The 19,018-nt window shown below is 54.9% G+C and overlaps 1 protein-coding gene across 6 annotated transcripts in view; it reads left to right on the top strand.

Moving 5' to 3' along the window:
• Positions 1-263: 263 nt before the first annotated feature.
• Positions 264-19,018, top strand: part of TJP3 (tight junction protein 3) — a 29,063-nt gene continuing 10,308 nt past the window's right edge. The window contains exons 1-11 of one of the 6 annotated variants that reach the window (XM_045830856.1): positions 301-495; positions 8,263-8,394; positions 12,285-12,341; positions 12,455-12,564; positions 13,441-13,543; positions 13,768-14,116; positions 14,701-14,804; positions 15,845-16,004; positions 16,290-16,398; positions 18,526-18,584; positions 18,819-18,885. In XM_045830856.1, coding sequence (XP_045686812.1) covers positions 12,294-12,341; positions 12,455-12,564; positions 13,441-13,543; positions 13,768-14,116; positions 14,701-14,804; positions 15,845-16,004; positions 16,290-16,398; positions 18,526-18,584; positions 18,819-18,885 — 1,109 coding nt within the window. In that variant the 5' untranslated portion in view covers positions 301-495; positions 8,263-8,394; positions 12,285-12,293. The other 5 variants (XM_045830857.1, XM_045830855.1, XM_045830853.1 and 2 more) reach the window with 5 other exon arrangements.

Below are 19,018 nucleotides of genomic sequence, written 5' to 3'. Positions count from 1 at the left end.
TCTGGCTGTAAAAGGAGCAGCGGGGAGAGGGGGCTAGCTAGGAGGAATTTCATTTATTTATTCCCTAATTTACTCAACAAACCTTTCTTGAGGACCTGTTTCCATGTGCTGGTCCCACTGTGGATGTCAAGGGCCCAGGGGTGAATGGCATACGCAGGGCAGGATCCAGCGTCCCTGGCCTCTGGGTGAGCAGGGGTTAAGGCCAGCTGCTGCCACGTGAGAGCACCTTACGACAGAGCCACACACCCAGCCAGCCTCCCTGCCTCTCTCACACTGCCAGTTCGCCTGTGCTTGTTGCGTGTCGCATGTTGCCGCACTGGTTCCACCTGGCACGGGACCTGCTAGCCTGTTGCTGCCACCAGGGAGGAAAAGTTGAGCAAACAGGTGGGGAGGCCAGAGCTCAAACCTCAGGTTCCCTCCCCTCCCCCATGCTAGGTGAGCACCCAGGCCTTGGCTCCTGCTGCCTGCCCAGAGGCAACGCAGCCTCCTATACAGGTAAGTCCCTGCTCTGCCCACCATCCCAAGGTCCTTGCTGGGACCAGAGTCCCCGCTGTGGGAACCCAGGATGCCAGATCACCTCCCCCCAGCTCCCCGGAAAGCAGGAAACTGACCCTCCTGTGTGGGCATTTGACATAGTTTCTAAAGGATTATCTGGCTGGCAGTTACAGACTTTGGCAACCAGCCCAGGACGCCAGAGCCAGGACCTAAAAGGGTCATTGTTGGCCCAGGTGGTGCCAGGGGGCTGAAGGGGCACAGGCTGGCCTCTTTGATCCTCCAAACTAAGGATGGGAAGTTGGGCAGGGAGGTGGCAGGTGGGCAACCTGGCATTTGGTCAATGTGGGGGCTCCCTGGAACTTCTGAAGAGGCCCCCGAGTCTTCTGACAACTGCATGGGCTTTCCACCACCGCCCAAACCTGCAGGAGCTGGGGAATCGATCGAGTCAGGGAAGCGAGTCCTGTGGTCGGCCGCCTTACCTTGTTTCCTTCTATTCCTTCTCTGGGTAAAATCTCCGGGGAGTGAAGTGCAGGAGGGGGCGGGGGCGGGGGCCGGGGCGAGGGCCGGGGCGAGCGGAAGGTTGTCACAACAGTCCCCGGAGCGGTCTGTGGGCAAGGAACCAGGATGGTCTCTGGTCGTAGGAAGCCTGGAAATGGAGAAGAGAGGGGTCAGTGGCAAGACGTTTTTCTGGGTCATTTGCTCCCAGAAGCACGGGACAAAAGGAGCTTCCTGGGAGCCAGTGTCTGATTGCACCTCAAGTGTCTTTGTCCGGGACCAAGTGCGTCCCTGGAGGCTGGGGCTGGGAAGGCACGGGCACCAGAGGTGAGGGGTGCTGGGCAGGCCTGGCATTTGGGATTGCCCCAGGGCACCATGATCACGGAGCTCCCAGGGAGGAGAGAGGCTTGTGATTTGGAGGGTTGGGGGCTGGGGGGAACATATCTCAACTGAGACAGCCTCCAGCCACTTCTCCTGTTTGGACCTCAGTTTTCCACTCTGTAAAGTGGGTGTGAGACCTCCGCCGTGTAGCAGGGCTGCTGAGAACAGTATATGACAGTACTGGTGGTAGATGCTCAGTCTGTGGGGGTCACAGGGAAAGGTGTCCCACTCAAAACCAGACCTCAAAATGTCGAGTCAACTGCCTTCCTGTTTTACAGACGTCAAACCCTGGCTCAGAGAGGGGCAGCCACTTGCCCAGGGCTGCACAGTAAAGTAGGGCCGTCGGGCAGGTAGACATCAAGGGTAGAGAGCAGGGGGTCTGGGGGCTGCCCGTGCCCCCTGACCAAAGTCCCAGGCTCAGCATCTTGTAAAAGTCCTGCCTCCCTGGTTCAGTGCTCCATGAGGCCCTGTGAGTTCTGGGGAAAGTTCACAGTGGAGAGTGTGGGCTCCTGTTCTTCCTTCTCGGCCTGGCCTGATGCCAGGGGAGCGGTGTTTGCTCAGGGTGGAGCCTGACACCCTTTGGAATGGGCTGAGATTGGTGGGAGATGTGCCTGGGAGGAGGAACTGCCCAGGGCCTGAACCTGCATTTATGGAGCACCTACTGTGTGCCAGGTACTGTTCTGGGCTTCGGGGATTCAGCAAAGGTCCCTGACCTTGTGGTGGAGGAAGACAGAGAAGAAGCAAGAGACATAATAAGGAAGCAAACTATATTCTAAATTGTATCCTGGGTCAGAGGGCGGTCACTCTCAACAGAAAAAAGAAGTAAAAGAGGTACAAGTAATAGGGATGAGACAGGAGGGAAGGTACTTTACAGTTTTTTTTAATCCTCACCTGAGGACATGTTCACTGATTTTCAGAGACAGAAAAAAGGCAGGGGCTGGGGGAGAGGAAGGGAAAGAGAAAGAAAGAGAAAGAGAGAGGGAAAGAGAGAGGGAGAGAAAGAAAGAGAGAGGGAGAGAGAGGGGGAGAGAGAGGAAGAGAGGGTGAGAGAGGGAGCGAGGGAAACGTCAACGTGGTGCCTCCTGCATGCGCTCCCACTGGGATCCAAACCACAACGCTCTGGTGCTCGGGATGACGCTCCAACCTCCTGAGCGACCCGGCCAGGGTGTATTTTACAATCTTACAGATTAGAGAGAATTCATTTGAGCAGACTCAAAGGAAGCACTTGGGGCTTTCCAAGCAAAGGGAACATCCTGTGTAAAGGCCCCCCGGGGCAGGACCTTGCCCGGAACAGCGAGGAGGAGGCACAGTGGCTGGAGCAGAGTGAGTGACCCAGGGAGGACGTGAGGGCAGCCAGGGCTTTGTGGGCCTCGGGGAGGACCTGGGCTTTTACCCCAAGAGGAGGTGGGAGCCCTGGAGAGCTGAGATCCGAGGAGGGACTGGGCTTGACTCGGGAGTTCACAGGTGTCCTCTGGTGGCCGCAGGGAGGGCAGACTGTGGGAGCAGAGGGCAGGGGCTGCGGGACCAGGGCTGAGTTGACTGGGAGGGTCCAGGTGGGCAATGAGGAGACCAGACCAGGTAGAGGCAGAGGAGAGGGGAGAAGTGGGCGGGCTCTGCAAAGGTTTGGGTAGGACCACAGCCCTTGCTGATGTATAAGAAATAGTCTGGGGTCTCAGGGTGATTAGTAAGAAAAGTGGGAGGAATGGTCTGGGGCTCGAAGGTTTTAAGGGGTGAGTAGAACAAGTGGCTCGGAGGCAGGCAGAAATCTGAGTGGGGAGCCTTGGAGGCCAGTATGGAGCCTTTTGGTGTGATGGTGTTAAAGAATTTTTTTTCAAAAAGTTAAAACATGACTCTCACACTAACATAAAGCAAAGAGGTGGCCCTGGATGGATAGCTCATTTGGTTAGAACACCGTCTGATATGCCAAGGTTGAGAGTTCGATCCCCAGCCAGGGCACATACAAGAATAAACCAATGAATGCATCAGTGAGCAGAACAACACATCAGTGTTTCTCTCTCAACTCCTCTTTCTTTCCCTTCCTCTCTCCTTCTCTCTCAAAAATCAATTAAAAAACAAGGTGCTTTATGAATTTACTTAACTCATTGATTGAAGTGGGAACCAGTGAACTTTTACAGCCTGTTCAAGGAAAAGTGTAAAGAAGCATTCTTGACCCCTGTGATCCTTGAAATGAATTTACAAATAAATCCAAAACTGGTCAGTAGTCAGGGCAATAATCTGTGGTCTCCGCAGGACAATGTTAACTTGCATGTCCGTGGACAAGAACCGGTCTGCAGTACCACTGGCGTCCTACCATTTGCAGGGCTGTGGAGTAGTTCCTAGTGATAGGAAGCACAGATGACTTGGGAGGGTGGCCGGGGTCTGGCATTAATCAATTTCCCAATAAACATGCTCTGAACAGATGCCAGGGAGCCACGGAATGTTTTTGAGCTAAAGCCGCAGCTCATTTGCTGCACGCTCGTGGGTGGGACTGTCTGTTGGATATCTGTTCTCCCCGCTGGTCTGTGAGCTCCACTGCTGCCGTGCCCCTAGTGCCTAGAACAGCGCCGGGTGCGGAGTGGGCCCTCAGTAAATGACTATCATGGGCAGCCACCTAATAGTCTGGACAGTGTAGACAGGCCAGTGCTGTGTACTCCAAGAAGACAACTTCCCAGGGTGTCAGGTTCACAGAGCAGATAGAGACCGTCACCGTGGGGGCCACGGGGGACCTTTAACGGGGGAGGTCTGAGGGGACCCGGCAGGGGTGGCGGTGCGGGGGCCAGACTGAAAACAGGGACTGTCACAGAGGTGTCAGGGGTCAGGGTCCTTCCCCCGGCGACTGCACAGGACAGTCCTTGCTATAGACGGTTTTGGGGGCTCTTCCTCCAGCCCTGGGGACACCGTCATTCACCTTTGTATTTTCCCACTGGGGCTGTGTCCCCCCTCCTGGTCCGCAGTGGAGAAGGGGGCACAGGGAGCGCCCAGGCAAACCTTTCCGTGCGCCTGCCACATGCTGGACGCACAAACTTCTGAACCTTCCTAAGGATGCCACTCAAAGTCGGAACCAGGTTCCCATTATATGGGGAAACTGAGGCAGGAATCAGAAGGGCTGGGATTCACGCCAAGCTTAGCAGCCCCCTCTCCTCAGAGCTTCCTTCTAGAGCTTGCACATCCTCCTTGAGCTTTGTTTTGCTGTGTACTGTATTTCAAGCTTCCAGAAAGGTCTACGGGCCCTCCTCGCTTTCCCTTTCCTCCGACATTGGAGTGCTGTCACTAAGGCATGCCAGGACCCCGTGTCGCCCACCCCTAGGACATTGCTCAATCCTCCCGTGCTGCCGTGGGAAAGTCTGCCATGCCCAGAATCTGCCCTTCTGAGACCCCAGCGCCCTCCTTCTCTTCCACACTCTCCTCAGACCCACGACCCAGTCCAATCAGGAGGAAAACATCCGAGCAACCCCGAGCGGGCACTCGCAGGATCTTGGACCGCTCTCCCCGAGACGGCGAAGGTCGTGGGTGGGACGGGGATGGAGCTGGAGGACACGTGCTGGCCAAACGCAGTGGAGCACCCTGGCAGGGGTCCGGGGGTGGCAAAGGCACATTAGTAGAATCTGGTTACAGTCTGGAGGTTACGTAATGGTGACGTAGCAATGCTGCTTTCTTAATTTTCACAAGTATACCAACGTCACGTACAATGTCAGTGTTGGGGGAAACCGGGTGAGGAGCATATGGGGACTCTCCGAATTATACCTACAACTTTTCTGTAAATTTAAAATGGTTCCAAAGTAAAATGTTTATTTAAAAAAAGAGGCAACATCTTACTGGGCGTCCAGGTTTGGCCTCCCTGGTCCCCCAGCTTCCTCTTCCCCCAACTACAGTCTGTTTTCCTTCCAAGAAGCCACCAGAGGGCGCCTACGAGCACCTGAGTCAGGTCCCACCCTGACCCCCCCACGATATATCTTACCGGCAGCAGCAACCAGACAGTGCCTGTGAGCACCAGAGTCCGGTCCCTCCTCTGTCCACAGCCCGCCAGGGCTCCCACCTCCCTACGGGGCCCACAAGGCCCTGCATGATCTACCCCAGGCCCTCCCTGCCCACACCTCCTCCTCTCCCCTTCGCCGACTCTGCTCCAGCCACACAGGCCTCCTCCTCCCTGTACCTCCAACGTGTCGGGCATGGTCCTGCCCAGGACCTTTGTGTGCGCGGTTCACTTCATCTACAACACCTTCCCCCAGACCTCCCCATGGCTTCTCCCTCACCTCCTTCAGGTCTGTTTCTCTGCCCAGGTTGTTCTCACCTAGGTTCCTCCTGCTAAACTCAGTTCTCATCTCAAAGGCCACCTCCTCAGAGAAGCCTCCTGGCACCCCTAGCCCAGGTCACGTCTCCCTGCCAATGCTCTCAGAAGTCTACATTGTACTTTTTACTCAGGTTTTCTGATGATTCCACTGTTGTCTACCTTCCCTGAGGATACTGGGCTTCCTTGAGAGCAGGGACTGGGTCTGTGTGTATACACAGTCTCGTGTGCATACAGTGGGCACTCAATGAATGCTGATGATTGAGCCATAGCCCAGACAGGCTGCAGAGCTGCTTCAGGACATTCTTGGGTTCTGGTCTGACCTGTTAGGCCAGAGATGACCTCAGCCTCCTGTAGCACAGCAAAGCAGCCTCTGCCAGGGAAGTCACAAGCCTGGGAGTGAAGACCTCTGGCTCCTACCCTTCCTGGCAGCTGACACACTCTGGAGAACCTCAGCCCAGCCTCTGCCCTCTCTGGCACTCAGTTTCCCCATAGATGCTCACTAGGGGCCAAGCAGTTTCATCCTGCTGGTACTTCCAGGACCCCACCTGTCCCTGCATCCTCCCCCCACTCCTCATGCGACACCTGCACTGCCTTCCTGGTGGAAGTTGGCACTGCAGTTTCAGGTGGGAAGTTAGTCCTCGTCACTTCTTCATGCACTCAGTGTACAGTAGGGGCTTGAAACATTTTTGTTGAGTGAATGACTGAATGGATGGAAAAATGAAGACCTGGGTAAAATGGATTGATGAAAAATGGGAATGGGGGCCTCAATGCCAGTGCCCTTCTCCAAAACCTGGGATTTGGGCACAGGGTCATCTGATGGGTACTAGGGAGCCATCGAGTGCTCTTGAGCAGGACACAAAAATGTGAGATCAGAGTGGTTGGGTGGCTGGAGGAAGATCATGTGTCCTGAGGTTGTCCTCTCTTCAAGAGGGGTTTAGAGTGGGGTTTCTCTACTCCAGTGCTATTGACATTTGGGTTCAGTTCATTCTCTGTAGGGACCATCCTTGGAGCTGTGGGGTGTGGAGCAGCATCTCTGGCCTCCACCCACTTGATTTCAGGAACACCTCCAATTGTGACAACCACAGATATCCCCAGACATTGTCCAGTGTCCCCTGGAGGCAGAATCACCCTACAGTAAGAAGCACTGATAGTGAGGGGTGTGGGGTCAGACAGCCAAATCCAGCTTTTGCTGGTCAGGCTGCCACTTGACCCATCTGGCCTCAGTTTTCTTAGCTGCAAAATAGGCATGTGAATATCATGCACAGCAGGGTCTGGAGTAGAGCAAACACTCAATAAATGTGAGCCAACAGTCTCATTTCCATAAATTCAATCCATTCACTCTATGGACAATAGCACTGAGACCAGGCGGCACTGAGTGCAGGAACTCAGGATGCTTCCCCCACAGCTCAGTCCCCTCCAGGCCACTTCTCCAATGTGCCAGCTTGTGTCCCAATCAGTAAGCCCTCCCAAGTAATTGCAGTCACAAACCCTTATGTGGGTGTGCCAGTGGGTAATTTATTTATGATTTTCCTATGACTCATTAAAACAAATACACATCCATTTTAAAAATGTTTGACTTTGTTCTACCTAAAATCATTTTCTGTTTCTCTGCCCTGTGTGCTAGTCTCTGAAAGGAACATTGAGAAAGGCTGGGCTTTCCTCTCCAGCCCTGAGATATCAAGTAGGTCTTCAGAAGGGACTTCTGCGAAGGTTTATTGCCTTGGTGGCATATGGGACCCCTGAGGGGCTGATTCTGGCTGACTGGGGTCTCCAGACTAGTGTTTTTGGGGAGAACTGAAGTTGGGAGATGTGAGAAGTCAGGTTTAGAAGCCTCAAAGATTTTAATTACATTGTCTGTCTTTTTCACTTGACAAACTCTCAACCAACATTCAAAACCCCAGCTGTAATGCCCCTCTTCCAGGAAATCTTCCTTGACCTCCCAATTTCTTCTCTGCCTTCCCCTTCCCACAGTCTAGCGTTTCTTTCTGCACAGTCTTGACTGGATGAGGCTGGGAGGGGGCCCTCATACCTAGATCTGCCCTTTCAGCCTTGGGATAAGGTGGTGTTCAGGATGAGCTGAGCTTCAGGGCCTCAGGAAGGTTTATTTTCTTTTTCTTTTTCTTTTTTCAACAGAAAGGAATGTGGGTGGGGCCACTGTCAGCTCCACCCTTCCAGGTGACTTCCTCCCTTACTCACCCCTGGGTAGAGGGTTTCGTGCCTCGGGGAGGTCCTTCCTTCCTAGACCTTACCTTAGGGACCTGGGCGTCTGAGGGTGAGGCTTGTCTAGGAGAGAAGGAGGAAGTCCGACCTTTACTCCCAGGAGCCTGAGGAATTTCCTCCCGCCCTGCCCTTTTCTGCTGGGGGCCCGGCCCAGCGTTGGGTGTGAAGACAGAGCCAGGCCCCAGTGGGGCAGCTGTGTATCTTCAGAAAGTCCATGCTTACGCCCTCAGTTTTCCCTCTGTGAAATGTAGTAAGCCTCTCAGAGATGGGGTGACTCGAGGAAGAACAGCCCTATGCTCCGGGGGTCTCTAGTTCTCAACTAACTTCGGATCTATTAGGCCTCCCAACTGAACCTCAATCAGTGTCCCTTTCTCTGATAGAAAACCACCGGAATCGCAGCACCATTCCGAACGCAGCCAGCATTCTTGCCGGGTCTTCCCTACAGCCTTGCCAGACCAGTCTCCGGCGTCGACCGCGGGGCTAGTGCTCGGCTGGATGGAAAACCCGTTCCGGTATTCTCACATAGGGCCTGGATTCTGTGATATAGCAGCTGGAGTGTTAGCGGGGGGAGGGGGGGGTCGGGAAGAAGGCGGCCTCAGAGGCGTCCAGGAGGCGTGTCGGGGAGGGGGCGGGGCAGGTAGGGGACTCGGAGCAGGAAGGCCGACAGGTGCAGCCGGGAGCGCCGGAGCGAGCCGGAGGAGGGAGAGTGCCGGACACCTACTCCACTGTGACCCTCCCAGCCTCCTCCCTCACCCCAGGGTGGGGACCGATTGATGTTTCCCGGCTCCCCTGGGACAGGGGCGCGGGAGAGCCCCGGAGTGGACCATGGCGGTGAGATTCCAGGCGAGTAGCCCGCCGAGAGCCGAGCTGGAGCTGGAGGGAATCGAGTTGAGGTGGGGCTGGGACTTGGACCCAAGACCCCTGATCACCCTCTGCCTGTGTAACAAATGGGGAAACTGAGGCCCAGAGGCATGCGTTGGCTAGCCCTAGGCTGCACAGCGAGGCACGTTTGTGTCCCTCGACCCCAAAGGCTGCCTTCATTACCCAGTAAACCTGGATTCAAATTACGACTTTTCTGTGTAACTTGGGGCCAGTGAGCGAACTGCTCTCCATACCTCATCTATGGAAGGGGTGGCCGTCATTTTAAAGAAAGGTGGAGAGGATTCTAAGAAGAAAATGTGTTTTCAGCTCCTGGCATGTAGTAGGTGTTCAGTAAAAATGTTTACTACATTCATGGTAGAACTGTTGGCAGCAACTTCACGTGTGGGCTCGGTGGGTTTGGTGAATGCAGCGAGGCTGCTGGACAGGGAGCCACCATTCGTTGCTTACTGTACACAGAGCGGTTAACCTGCACGACCCTGTGGAGACAGAGGTCAGGGATCCAGAGCCCCTTTACCCTGGAGTAAATTGGCCGGGCTGGGGGAGGGGATCCCCGTGTCTCTCTTTCGGGGAACTTCACCTTCCGGGATGGAGCTTGAATTGACTCGCACACAGTGTTGGGTTTTAGATCGGCCTGGAGGCGTAAGCTGAGGCTTCAGGGGCTACAGGGCTTAGGAGTCCACACTGTCAGAAGCTTTAGGGCCGGGCAGTTCTGGTTCCCTACAGCTCCTTGCAGCCTGCGGTGGCCTGAATCCCCTCACCCAGTGGAGTATCCCCCCTTCCCACTCTGCCCCATCCTCCAACCCCCTGCCCCACCACTGCCCCACCTTTGTTCCTGGAGGTGGGGACTGAGAGGGAGAGAGGACCTCAGCCTGGGAGCCACTTGCCTGGGGCTGTTTGACTTGATAGGACCTGCCCCTCCGCCGTCTCCCCTCTCAGGTATTTGCAGTGTTTGTGTCCAGCACAGCTGCTGCCTGTAGCTGGGGAGGGGGTGGTGGGACAAGATGGGAAGGGCCCAGGCCCCGCCCTCTCCTGAGCTGGGGCACTGAGAACTTATTTCCTGGAGGAAGAGGCAGTGGCACTGGGGATGTGAAGGATGAGCAGGAGTTTGCCAAGGAGTCCAGCAAGTGCACAGGCCTGGAAAGGAGGGTGTAGGAGGTGCTCATGGCCACTGCCATAGTGTCCAGGGAGACAGCCAGAGAGGAAAGACCCGACACTCTCAAACTGATGCTCATATAGGGTAATTTCAGGTGGTTTTGGATGCCATGAATGAAACATTATAAATAAAACAGGGAGGAATGATAGGGTGCCAGGGAAGATTGGCCAGGGCCCTTCTTGATCTGAGACCCAAGTGGCAGAGGCCAAGCGTATGCTAGTCCTTAGAGGGTGTCCCAGGCATAGGTGACAGGCAGGATGAAGGGTTGGGGGTGAACCAAGCTGTGGCGGGCTGAGGGGTGAGGCTTCATTCCCCGGAGGCCTCCAGTATCCAGGAAGGTGAACCCACACCGCATGACGGAACACGGCGGGGCCGCCTGCACCTGCCTCCCTCCAGGGGCTCTGGTTCCCTGGGGGCTGTTTCTTAAAATAAGGCCAAGAAATACAAATTCCGTGGGGAATTGAATGACACCAAGTATAAAATCAAAGCAAGTAAAAAGGTTCTCTGTTTTGAAAAATAAGTTCAGAAGAAAAAATCTAAGAACGCTGCGGCTGGGTAGTTAAGAGCAGGGTGTGGGCATGCTGCCCAGGTTCATCAGCAGAAGGTTACCTCTCTGGGCCTGTCGTTCACCCCTGCAAGGTAAGAAGTGCAGCAGTACCACTTCCTAAGGTGATTCATGATGAAATGGGCGGGTAAGCGGACAGCGCTCAGTGGCAGCCATTACTGGCTAGCGTTGCTTATTAAAATCATGCAGAGAGAGGCCATGGTGTTACTCCTTACCATAACTGCCATCTCCCGAGGCTCTTGGCTCCCCCTGCCTCTGTGCTCCCCTCCCGCGCCTCAGCCCTGAGTGATGGTGGTGGGGGCCCGGGCACCCATCTTGCAGATAAGGAAGGGGAAGCCTGGAGAGGCAGCACCACGGCCAGCAAGGGGCAGACCAGGGGTGTGAGCCTTGCCTGTGAGTACTGATCTGGTACTACAGGCCAAGAGGGAGGCCCCTTCCTCATCTTTGTTTCCGTCTCCTCTGGCCCGTTTCCCACTCTTGAGAGCCAGGAAGGCTGCTTTCCTGGGAACCTATGAGAAAAGTCACTGGAGTGCACACGTGGAGGGGGTCATGACCTGTGCTGTGGCAGACTAGGGAGTAATTTTTACAAGATCCCCCAGAGAGCAGGGCAGCCTGGCAGAAGGTAAGGGATGGGTGGGGTCTGGCTTCTGGCCAGGCTCCGTGTCCCCTCTTCCCCCAGGGTCCCCTGGCCTGGGAACTTGCACCCCGAGAGCCCCACTTTCCATCAGCTCTGTTGTTTTGACAGAGGACATCACCACTCTGTGCCTCGGTTTCCCCATCTGTGATACAGGGTGAAAGCATTTCCCCTTCAATGAGTGGATTAAATGCGATCGTGCGTGTACACTGCTTGGCACAAAGGGATCACGCCCTTCATTCAGCGAATACTTAGCAAATCTCTGCTGTGATCTTGGCGCTTGGGACTCCGTCTTGAGCGAGACAACAATCTCTGCCCTTGGAGCCAGTATTCCAGAGGGGAAGACGGACAGTGAACAGATAAAACTAGGTCTAGGGATGGTCGAGGGGTCACAAATTACGACACAGAACAATGTGTCAGAGAAAGCAGTCTGCTGTGGGGCAGTGGGGGTGACAGTTCTGCACAGGGCGGCGGGGAGGCCTCCCGAAGGAGGTGACACTGAGCTGAGACCTGAAGGAGCTGAGCTGAGACCGTCAGGCGAAGAACTGTAGGAAGAGTTCCAGGTGCAGGGAACAGCCTGTGCAAAGTCTGGACCGGGGGCATGCCTGGTGTGTTGGAGGAACAGCAAGGAGGCCTGTGTGGCTGGAGCAGAGTGAGCTCCGTTGGCTGACAGGTCTCCTCGGATCCATCCCCTCAGGGCTGGAGCCAAACTTTCCAGAGGGAAAGAGGCCAAGAATTCACCTTTTTTTGTTTCCAGTACAATTTGGTTTCACTTAACCTGGGGTTTCTTGGCTTTGGCACTATCGGCATTTGGGTCTGGACCATTCTCTGTAGTGGGGCTGCCCTGCAAACTCTGGGGGGGCTGAGCAGCATCCTTGGCCTCAGTGCACTTGATGCCAGGGGCATCCCCAGTTGTGACAGCCACTGATGTCTCCAGGCATTGCTGAATGTCCTTTGGAGAGAAGATTTATTTCCAATTGAGAACCACTGACTTAAATCCATTTTGCAGATGGAAAAACTGAGTTCTCAAGAGATATAGCAACTTGTCCACAGGCTTAAACCATGCAGGTGTCAGATCGGGGCTCCCCACTGAAGGCCGGTGACCCCCAAATGCTCCAATGACTGTGCTGTGACCTCACGCCCACCGCTCCCGCCCCCTTCCTGCCAGGTGTCGGACATGGAGGAGCTGACCATCTGGGAACAGCACACGGCCACGATCTGCAAGGTGAGGCCTTCCCTCCCTGAGGGGCTGCTCACAGAAATGGCAGTTGGTCCCCATGGGAGAACTTTTGTCCTGGAGGGAAGCAAAAGCTCATTCTGTCTCTGACTCCCCCTCAGGACCCCCGCCAGGGCTTCGGCATTGCAATCTCTGGTGGCCATGACCGGCCTGGTGGATCTGTGTTTGTGTCCGACGTGGTGCCCGGAGGGCCCGCCGACGGCAGGCTGCAGTGAGTATCACACAGCCTGGGTTTGGGGCACATCAAGAGGAGGGACCTGCATGGGCCAAAGCGAGGGGACAGGGAAGTGCCTGGTGCCTTGCGGCTCTGCCAGCACAGGGCTTGGAGCTGGCAGGGGACACAGTCACCGATTTGGGCTTCCAACCCAGCTCCTGGGCCAGAGAGGCCCCAGGGAGCTCCCGGACCGAAAAGTCCTGGAAACCATTTTTTAATTTTTAAATTACAGTTGACATTCAATATTATATTAGTTTCATGTGTACAGCATAGCAGTCATACAGTTCTATCGCTTACGAAGTGATGCCCCCAGTGAGTCTAGTGCCCACCTGACACTGTACGTAGATGTTCAATACTGTCAGTTGTAATCCCTGTGCTGTGCTTTCCATCCCTGTGACCTGGAAACCTCTCTTTGGCCAGAAGGGAGGAGAACCAGTGTCCTGAGCCTGTGGGGGCAGAAGGCTCTGGGAGATATTTGGGGGAAACGGTTCTGGGCCCCGAGTGGCTGACAGGTGATATGGCTCAGCCCAGAATCACAGACCAACTTTGGAGAAAGAAGACTATGAAGCATAGGTGGGGTGAGAGAAAAGTAAGGGGGTGATAGAGGTGCCAGTCGTAACCCCAACTTCCCTTCTATGGTTGCATTGCTATGATTATAGTGCATTCTGTGAGTGGCAGCCCCATTTTACAGATGAGGACACTGAGGCCCAGAGGGATAAATGTCTCTGTGAGCCTAGGGACACCAGGGAGCTAGACCAGGCAGTGCCTTCCCTGAAGGTGGGTGCTGGGAGGTGCGAGGGGCTGTGAGGGCAGGCCTGGGGAAAGGGGTTCCTGTGCGAGTCCTCTTCCCGGAGACCCGGTCTCTTCCCTCAGGGTGGGGGACCAGATCGCCATGGTGAATGGTGTGTCCATGCAGAGTGTCAGCTCCGCCTTTGCGATTCAGATACTGAAGACCTGCACCAAGATGGCCAACATTGTGAGTGGGGCCAGGGGGGAGGGGCAGCCCCGGCTCAGGGGCACCTGTGTTCCTGGCTGAGCCCCGCTGGCCTGCGGTGCAGGGATGGTATGAGTGTGAGCAAGTAGGGACTTGTTCCCGATTCATAGCTTGGATGTTGAGCCCAGAGTGGCTGGGGTCCCCCAGGGCCACCCAGTGGACGGGACAGAGCAGTGAGCTTGTTGCCCCTCCAACTCCCCTAATAGACTGTGAAGCGTCCCCGGAAGATCCAGCTGCCCACCACCAAGGCCAGCCCCTATGGCCCGGGACACCAGGACTCAGATGAGGACGGGCCCTGGCAGCACGAGGAGGCTGACCACGGCCGGGGCTACGAGGGCGACACATCCAGCGGCTCCGGCTGCTCCTTGGGCAGGCGCTCCCACCGGCCCAGGGCGGGCTGCCGGAGCCGGGCTGGCAACCACTCGAGCAGGAGCCTGGACGGGGACTCTGAGGTCAACGGGCTGGCCCTGGTGTCCGGCTTCAAGCGGCTGCCACGGCAGGATGTGCAGATGAAGCCAGTGAAGTCGGTGCTGGTGCGGAGGAGGGAGAGTGAAGGTGAGCCAGCGGGAGTGTTGGTGGCAGTGGGGCTTGGCATCCGCACAAAAAAGGGCAGTCCCTCACTGGGTGTGGTCGACCAGGTGACATCCCCAAAGACATCCCTGTCCTGGTCCCAGGACCTGTGAACATGTCAGCTCATGTGGCAAAGTGACCTGGTAGATGGATTAACTCAAGGGCCCTGAGATGGTGGTGACTCTGGTTTACCCAGGGGGCCCAGTGTCCTCACAGCGTCCTCACAAGAGGGCGGCTGGAGGGTCAGAGTCGGAGATGGAAGAGGCTGCACTGCTGGCTGTGAGGACGGAGGAAGGGGCCATGAGCCAGGATGCGGCACCTCTAGAAGCTGGAAAAGCGGAGACAATTCTCCCTGCAGCCTCCGTGGAATGACAGCAGACTCCCTGCTGTGATGCTTGTGTCCCATCAAGTTGTCAGTATCAGAACAGCCCCTGAGTGACAGGGAGGCAGCCGAGCCTGACCCCTCCCTGTGGGACAGTGGACCCAACCGTGGGAAAGGCTGAGGGCTTGGAGAGGATCCGGCAATCCGGGTTCCAGGCCTTGCCTCCCTTCCCCTCCTCTCCCCACAGAGTTTGGGGTCAAACTGGGCAGCCAGATCTTCATCAAGCACATCACAGATTCAAGCCTGGCTGCCCGCAACAGGGGACTGCAGGAAGGAGACCTCATCCTACAGGTGAGCCCAGATTTCCTGTCAGGGGTGGGACAGGAAGACTGAGGCCAGAGGTAATGAGTGCCACTGAGTCATAGGCCCAAGTTGGCAGAACTGGCCCTGACCCATTTGACTTCTGCATTGTTGTCAGTTTCCCAAAAGGTTGGAAGTGGCTTTCCCCTCTTCTGCCTCATCCCCTCTGCTGCTAATCCACTGCCAAATGTCAGTTTCTAGTACCCCCTTTGGGTTGTCTGTTTCTAGTATCAGAATCACCGGTCAGCTGGCTTCAGGTCTTGCTGGCAGACCTGCCCTGGATGGACGGTGCTGATGGGAGATGCGGTGTGTGGGAGCAGCTCTGCCTTGAGAGCTGGTTTCTTTCTAGAGTCCACTCCTGAGAATGTGTTTGCAGTGACGCCTAGTGTTTGACTTCCCAACTCTTTCCAGTTGATTACTTCTAGAGCCTCCTCAGGATCATCTATTTCTAGTGACCCTGAGGACCTGTCTGTTTCTAGTGGTTTGGGGCCGACACTAGAAGCAGCCTGGTGGGGGAGTGGAACTCACAGTCCCCAGGGTTACTGAGGACAGACACTCGCGAGGGAGAATGTTAGAAAGGGTTCCTGGGGTGAGTGGACATGATGTCAGTCCTTCCCAGAAATTCAATTTCTAATCTGCCTCTTGATGCTTTTTCCCAGTACCTCCTAGTTCTGGTATGTTTAAGTATCCTTTCCCTCTCTTTTAATGGGATTCGTTTCTAATATTTTTTTCTAATATCTCATGAGAAAGTTCCTCTCCTAGGGAGATGAGAGAGTCAATTTGTTTTCAATTCCCCCTAGTGTTCCCCTCCTTAGGAAATCGTCTGTTTCTAGAATCCTTGTGCAGGTTAGTTCTTGGTGTGGTTTCCTCTCACAGCCAGAATCCAATTCTGTTGTTTTCTTTTGAGATATCTGTTTTCAGTAACCCCAGGGGATTGTGTGTTTCTAGTCCCCCCACCAAACGATCTGTTTCTAGTGTTCCCCTATCTTTCATTAATGCACATCCTCTCTTCCTTCCTGTTTCCTCTGTAGATCAATGGGGTGTCCAGCGAGAATCTGTCGCTGAGTGACACACGGCGACTGATTGAGAAGTCAGAAGGGAAGCTGACTCTGCTGGTGCTCAGGGACCGAGGACAGTTTTTGGTGAACATCCCACCAGCTGTCAGTGACAGTGACAGCTCCCTCCTGGAGGGTGAGGAGCCAGGAGGCAGGCCCTGGGGAAGGAGTTGAATGAAGGGCGGGGGAGGTGGGAGTACTAGCAGGGCCAAGCTGGAGTCAGTGACCTTGGCCCCAGGAGTCTCAGAGAGGGACAGAAACTTGCTGAAGACCACACAGCAAATCAGGATTAGAGTTACCTGGCTGAGCCTGACTCTAGTCTAGGTACCTTTGCTTAGAGGGGCTTTGATGTTCCCCGCTGTGAAATGGGTCCAGTTTGGAAGACGTGACTGTGGCTGATGGGATGCCCTCTCCCCTGCAGACATCTCAGACCTCGGCTCAGAACTATCTCAGGCGCCACCATCCCATGTCCCACCACCACCCCAGCACAGGCAGCAGAGTCCCGATGCCAGCCGAACTGACTCCCCCGAGTATGTACCACCATTGATCAGAATGATTGAGCAAGAGGGGAACGTGGGCATACCTTTTCCAAATGGGGGTTGCCTTGAGGGTGCAGTCCTGGTGGCCTGCCTGGAAGAGGCTGCCCCATCCATATACAGTCTTTCTTGCCCACAGCATGTGGCTTTTGGTTCTTGGGTACTGGGAGGACCAGATATGGATGACAAAGCAGAAAGAACTGTATATCATAATGCATCCCAGAAGACTTTAAAATACATAAGCCCTTTGACCCAGCAAGGCCCTTTTAGGGATTTCTCTTGGGGGCAAAATAGGTATGGATGTTTGCAGGGACTAGAGGCTGCTGGTTCGTTATGATGGTGTTTTATAAAAGGGAAACATTGGAATTACTTGGTATTAGTCTCCTGTGGCTGCTGTAACAAAGTGTCACAAATTTGGTGGCTTAGGAAAATAGAAATTGTCTCGGTTTTGGAGGCCAAAGTCCCAGATCAGGCTGTTGGCAGGGCCGTGCTCCCGCCGAAGGCTCCAGGGGAGAATCGGGGCTAGGCCTCTCTCCCGGCTTCCTGTGGCTCTGGCGCTCCTTGGCCCCGCACAGCTGTCTCCTTCCCGGGTGTCATCACGCTGTCTTCCCCGTGTTGTGTCTGTCTCTCTGTGCAGGTTTTCCTGTTCTCTAAGGACACCAGTCATGTTGGCTTAGGGGCCCACCCCGCTCCAGTATGACCCCTTCTTTACTAATTATGTCTACAACAATCTTATTTCCAAATACCATCATATTTTGGGATATAGGGGATTAGGACTTAAGCAGATGAATTTTAAGGGGACAGAATTCAATGCCTAAAAGACACAGATGCTCAATACTTGGGGTTTATTGAGATAATGGGCACATCCCTTAAGCTTTCAGCATCCTGAGAAGTGGAATTTGTATCTGTTATCTATGTAAATTACCCCTAAACCTGGTGGCTTGAAACAAGAATAAATATTTGGTAAGCCCCGTTGTTTCTGAGACTCGGGGATTGGAGGCGGCTTCGCTGAGTGGCTCTGATTTGCAGTCTCATGAGGTCCCAGTCAAGAAGTTGTCCAGGGCTGTAGGCTTTGGGGGCGGATGACCCACTCCCACGCTCACTGCCGTGGCTGTTGGCAGGAGGTCTCAGATCCTCACTGGGTGGGCCTGTCCTTCTGGTTCCTTGAAATGAATGGAGAGAGCGTAGGTGAACCCGATCTCAGATGTGTCGCACCTGCACTGCCGCTGCACTCTCATTCACACAGGGCACCCCCAGTTCACTGTGGGAGGGGCACCGCAGCGGCTGTAACCACCAGGAGGTGGGGGTCTCTGGGGCCGTCTCGGAGGCCAGAGGAGGGCTCACCCCAAGGCCCCAACTCTTACTCCATTGTTGCCTCTTTAGGGCGCTAATTAACGCCAACAGAAGGAGACGATGCGCGTGCATGTGTGTGCTTAGCCCATAGTGAATGCTCACAGTGTGAAGGTCTCTTCCATTCTTTGTTTAAAACGATTTTATTTATTCATTTTTCAGAGGGGAAGGAAGGGAGAAAGAGAGGGAGAGAAACATCAATTTGTGAGGGAAACACAATCAGTTGCCCCTTGTACACACCCTTACCGTGGAATGAACCTGCAACCCAGGCATGTGTCCTGCCTGGGAATTGAACCAGCGACCTTTTGCTCTGTGGCCCGATGCTCAAACCACTGAGCCACACTAGTCAGGGCTCTCGTGTTTCTTTTAAGGGCACTAATCCCATTGTGGGGCCCCACCTTCGTGACCTCATCTAAGCCTCCCAAAGGCCCCACCTCCTAACTCCATCCCACTGGGGGTTAGGGCTTCAACATACCAATTTGCTGGTGACACAGACATTTTGTTCAAAGCAACCGCTAGAACTTTACACTAATATTAAAACAGTAAAATGACTATTTGCCCCACACTTATTTCATCTCAATCCAGCCCTGACTGAAGCCTTGACTCCACCCAGCCACCCCCAGGACTCGGAGCAGGAACCTGGGGCTTGGAGAGGGAGACGGAGGGGCTTGCCGTCCCACGGCTACAGAGGGCAGAACCAAGACTTGAATCTGAGTCCAGATAAATGAAAAGTCTAAAAAATCACCCCACCTCCAATCTGTTTCCCACCAGGGAGAGCACCCAGCTTCAGCAGGAAAGTTCCATGGATTCCAGAACCATCTCGGAACCAGGTGAACAGGGCGGTGGGGGGCGGGTGACTCTGAGTGCCTCTTCTCTGGTTGTTCTAACCCCAGCCAGTGCAGCTGTGCCGGGCAGAGGGGGAGAGGCTGGCATGGGCCTAAGAGGTCAGAGACAGTTCCCTGGGAAGGGCTAAGGGCCGGGTGATGGCATTCCACAGGGTAGGGACACCCTATAGCGAAGATTTGGTGGCTGGACTGGTAAATGGACCAGCCGCTCCCTTTCAGATACCCCCAGGCAAAGCGGCTATGACATCTACAGGGTGCCCAGCAGCCAGAGCCTGGAGGACCGTGGGTATGTGCCCCAGGGCGAATGCGCACCAACTTGAAACCCTCCACATCTCTGGGCTGTCTTCCCAGTCACCGTACTCCCGCCTTCCTGCGCCAATGTGTTGATGGGACCGTCACAGGTCCCTCGAGGTTCTTTG

This window comes from Phyllostomus hastatus, unplaced genomic scaffold, assembly GCF_019186645.2.
Source record: "Phyllostomus hastatus isolate PE091 unplaced genomic scaffold, TTU_PhHast_1.1 phas_contig_159, whole genome shotgun sequence".
Taxonomy (NCBI): domain Eukaryota; kingdom Metazoa; phylum Chordata; class Mammalia; order Chiroptera; family Phyllostomidae; genus Phyllostomus; species Phyllostomus hastatus.
Note: the sequence above shows the minus strand (reverse complement) of the source record. Positions and strands in the feature narration are given on the sequence as shown.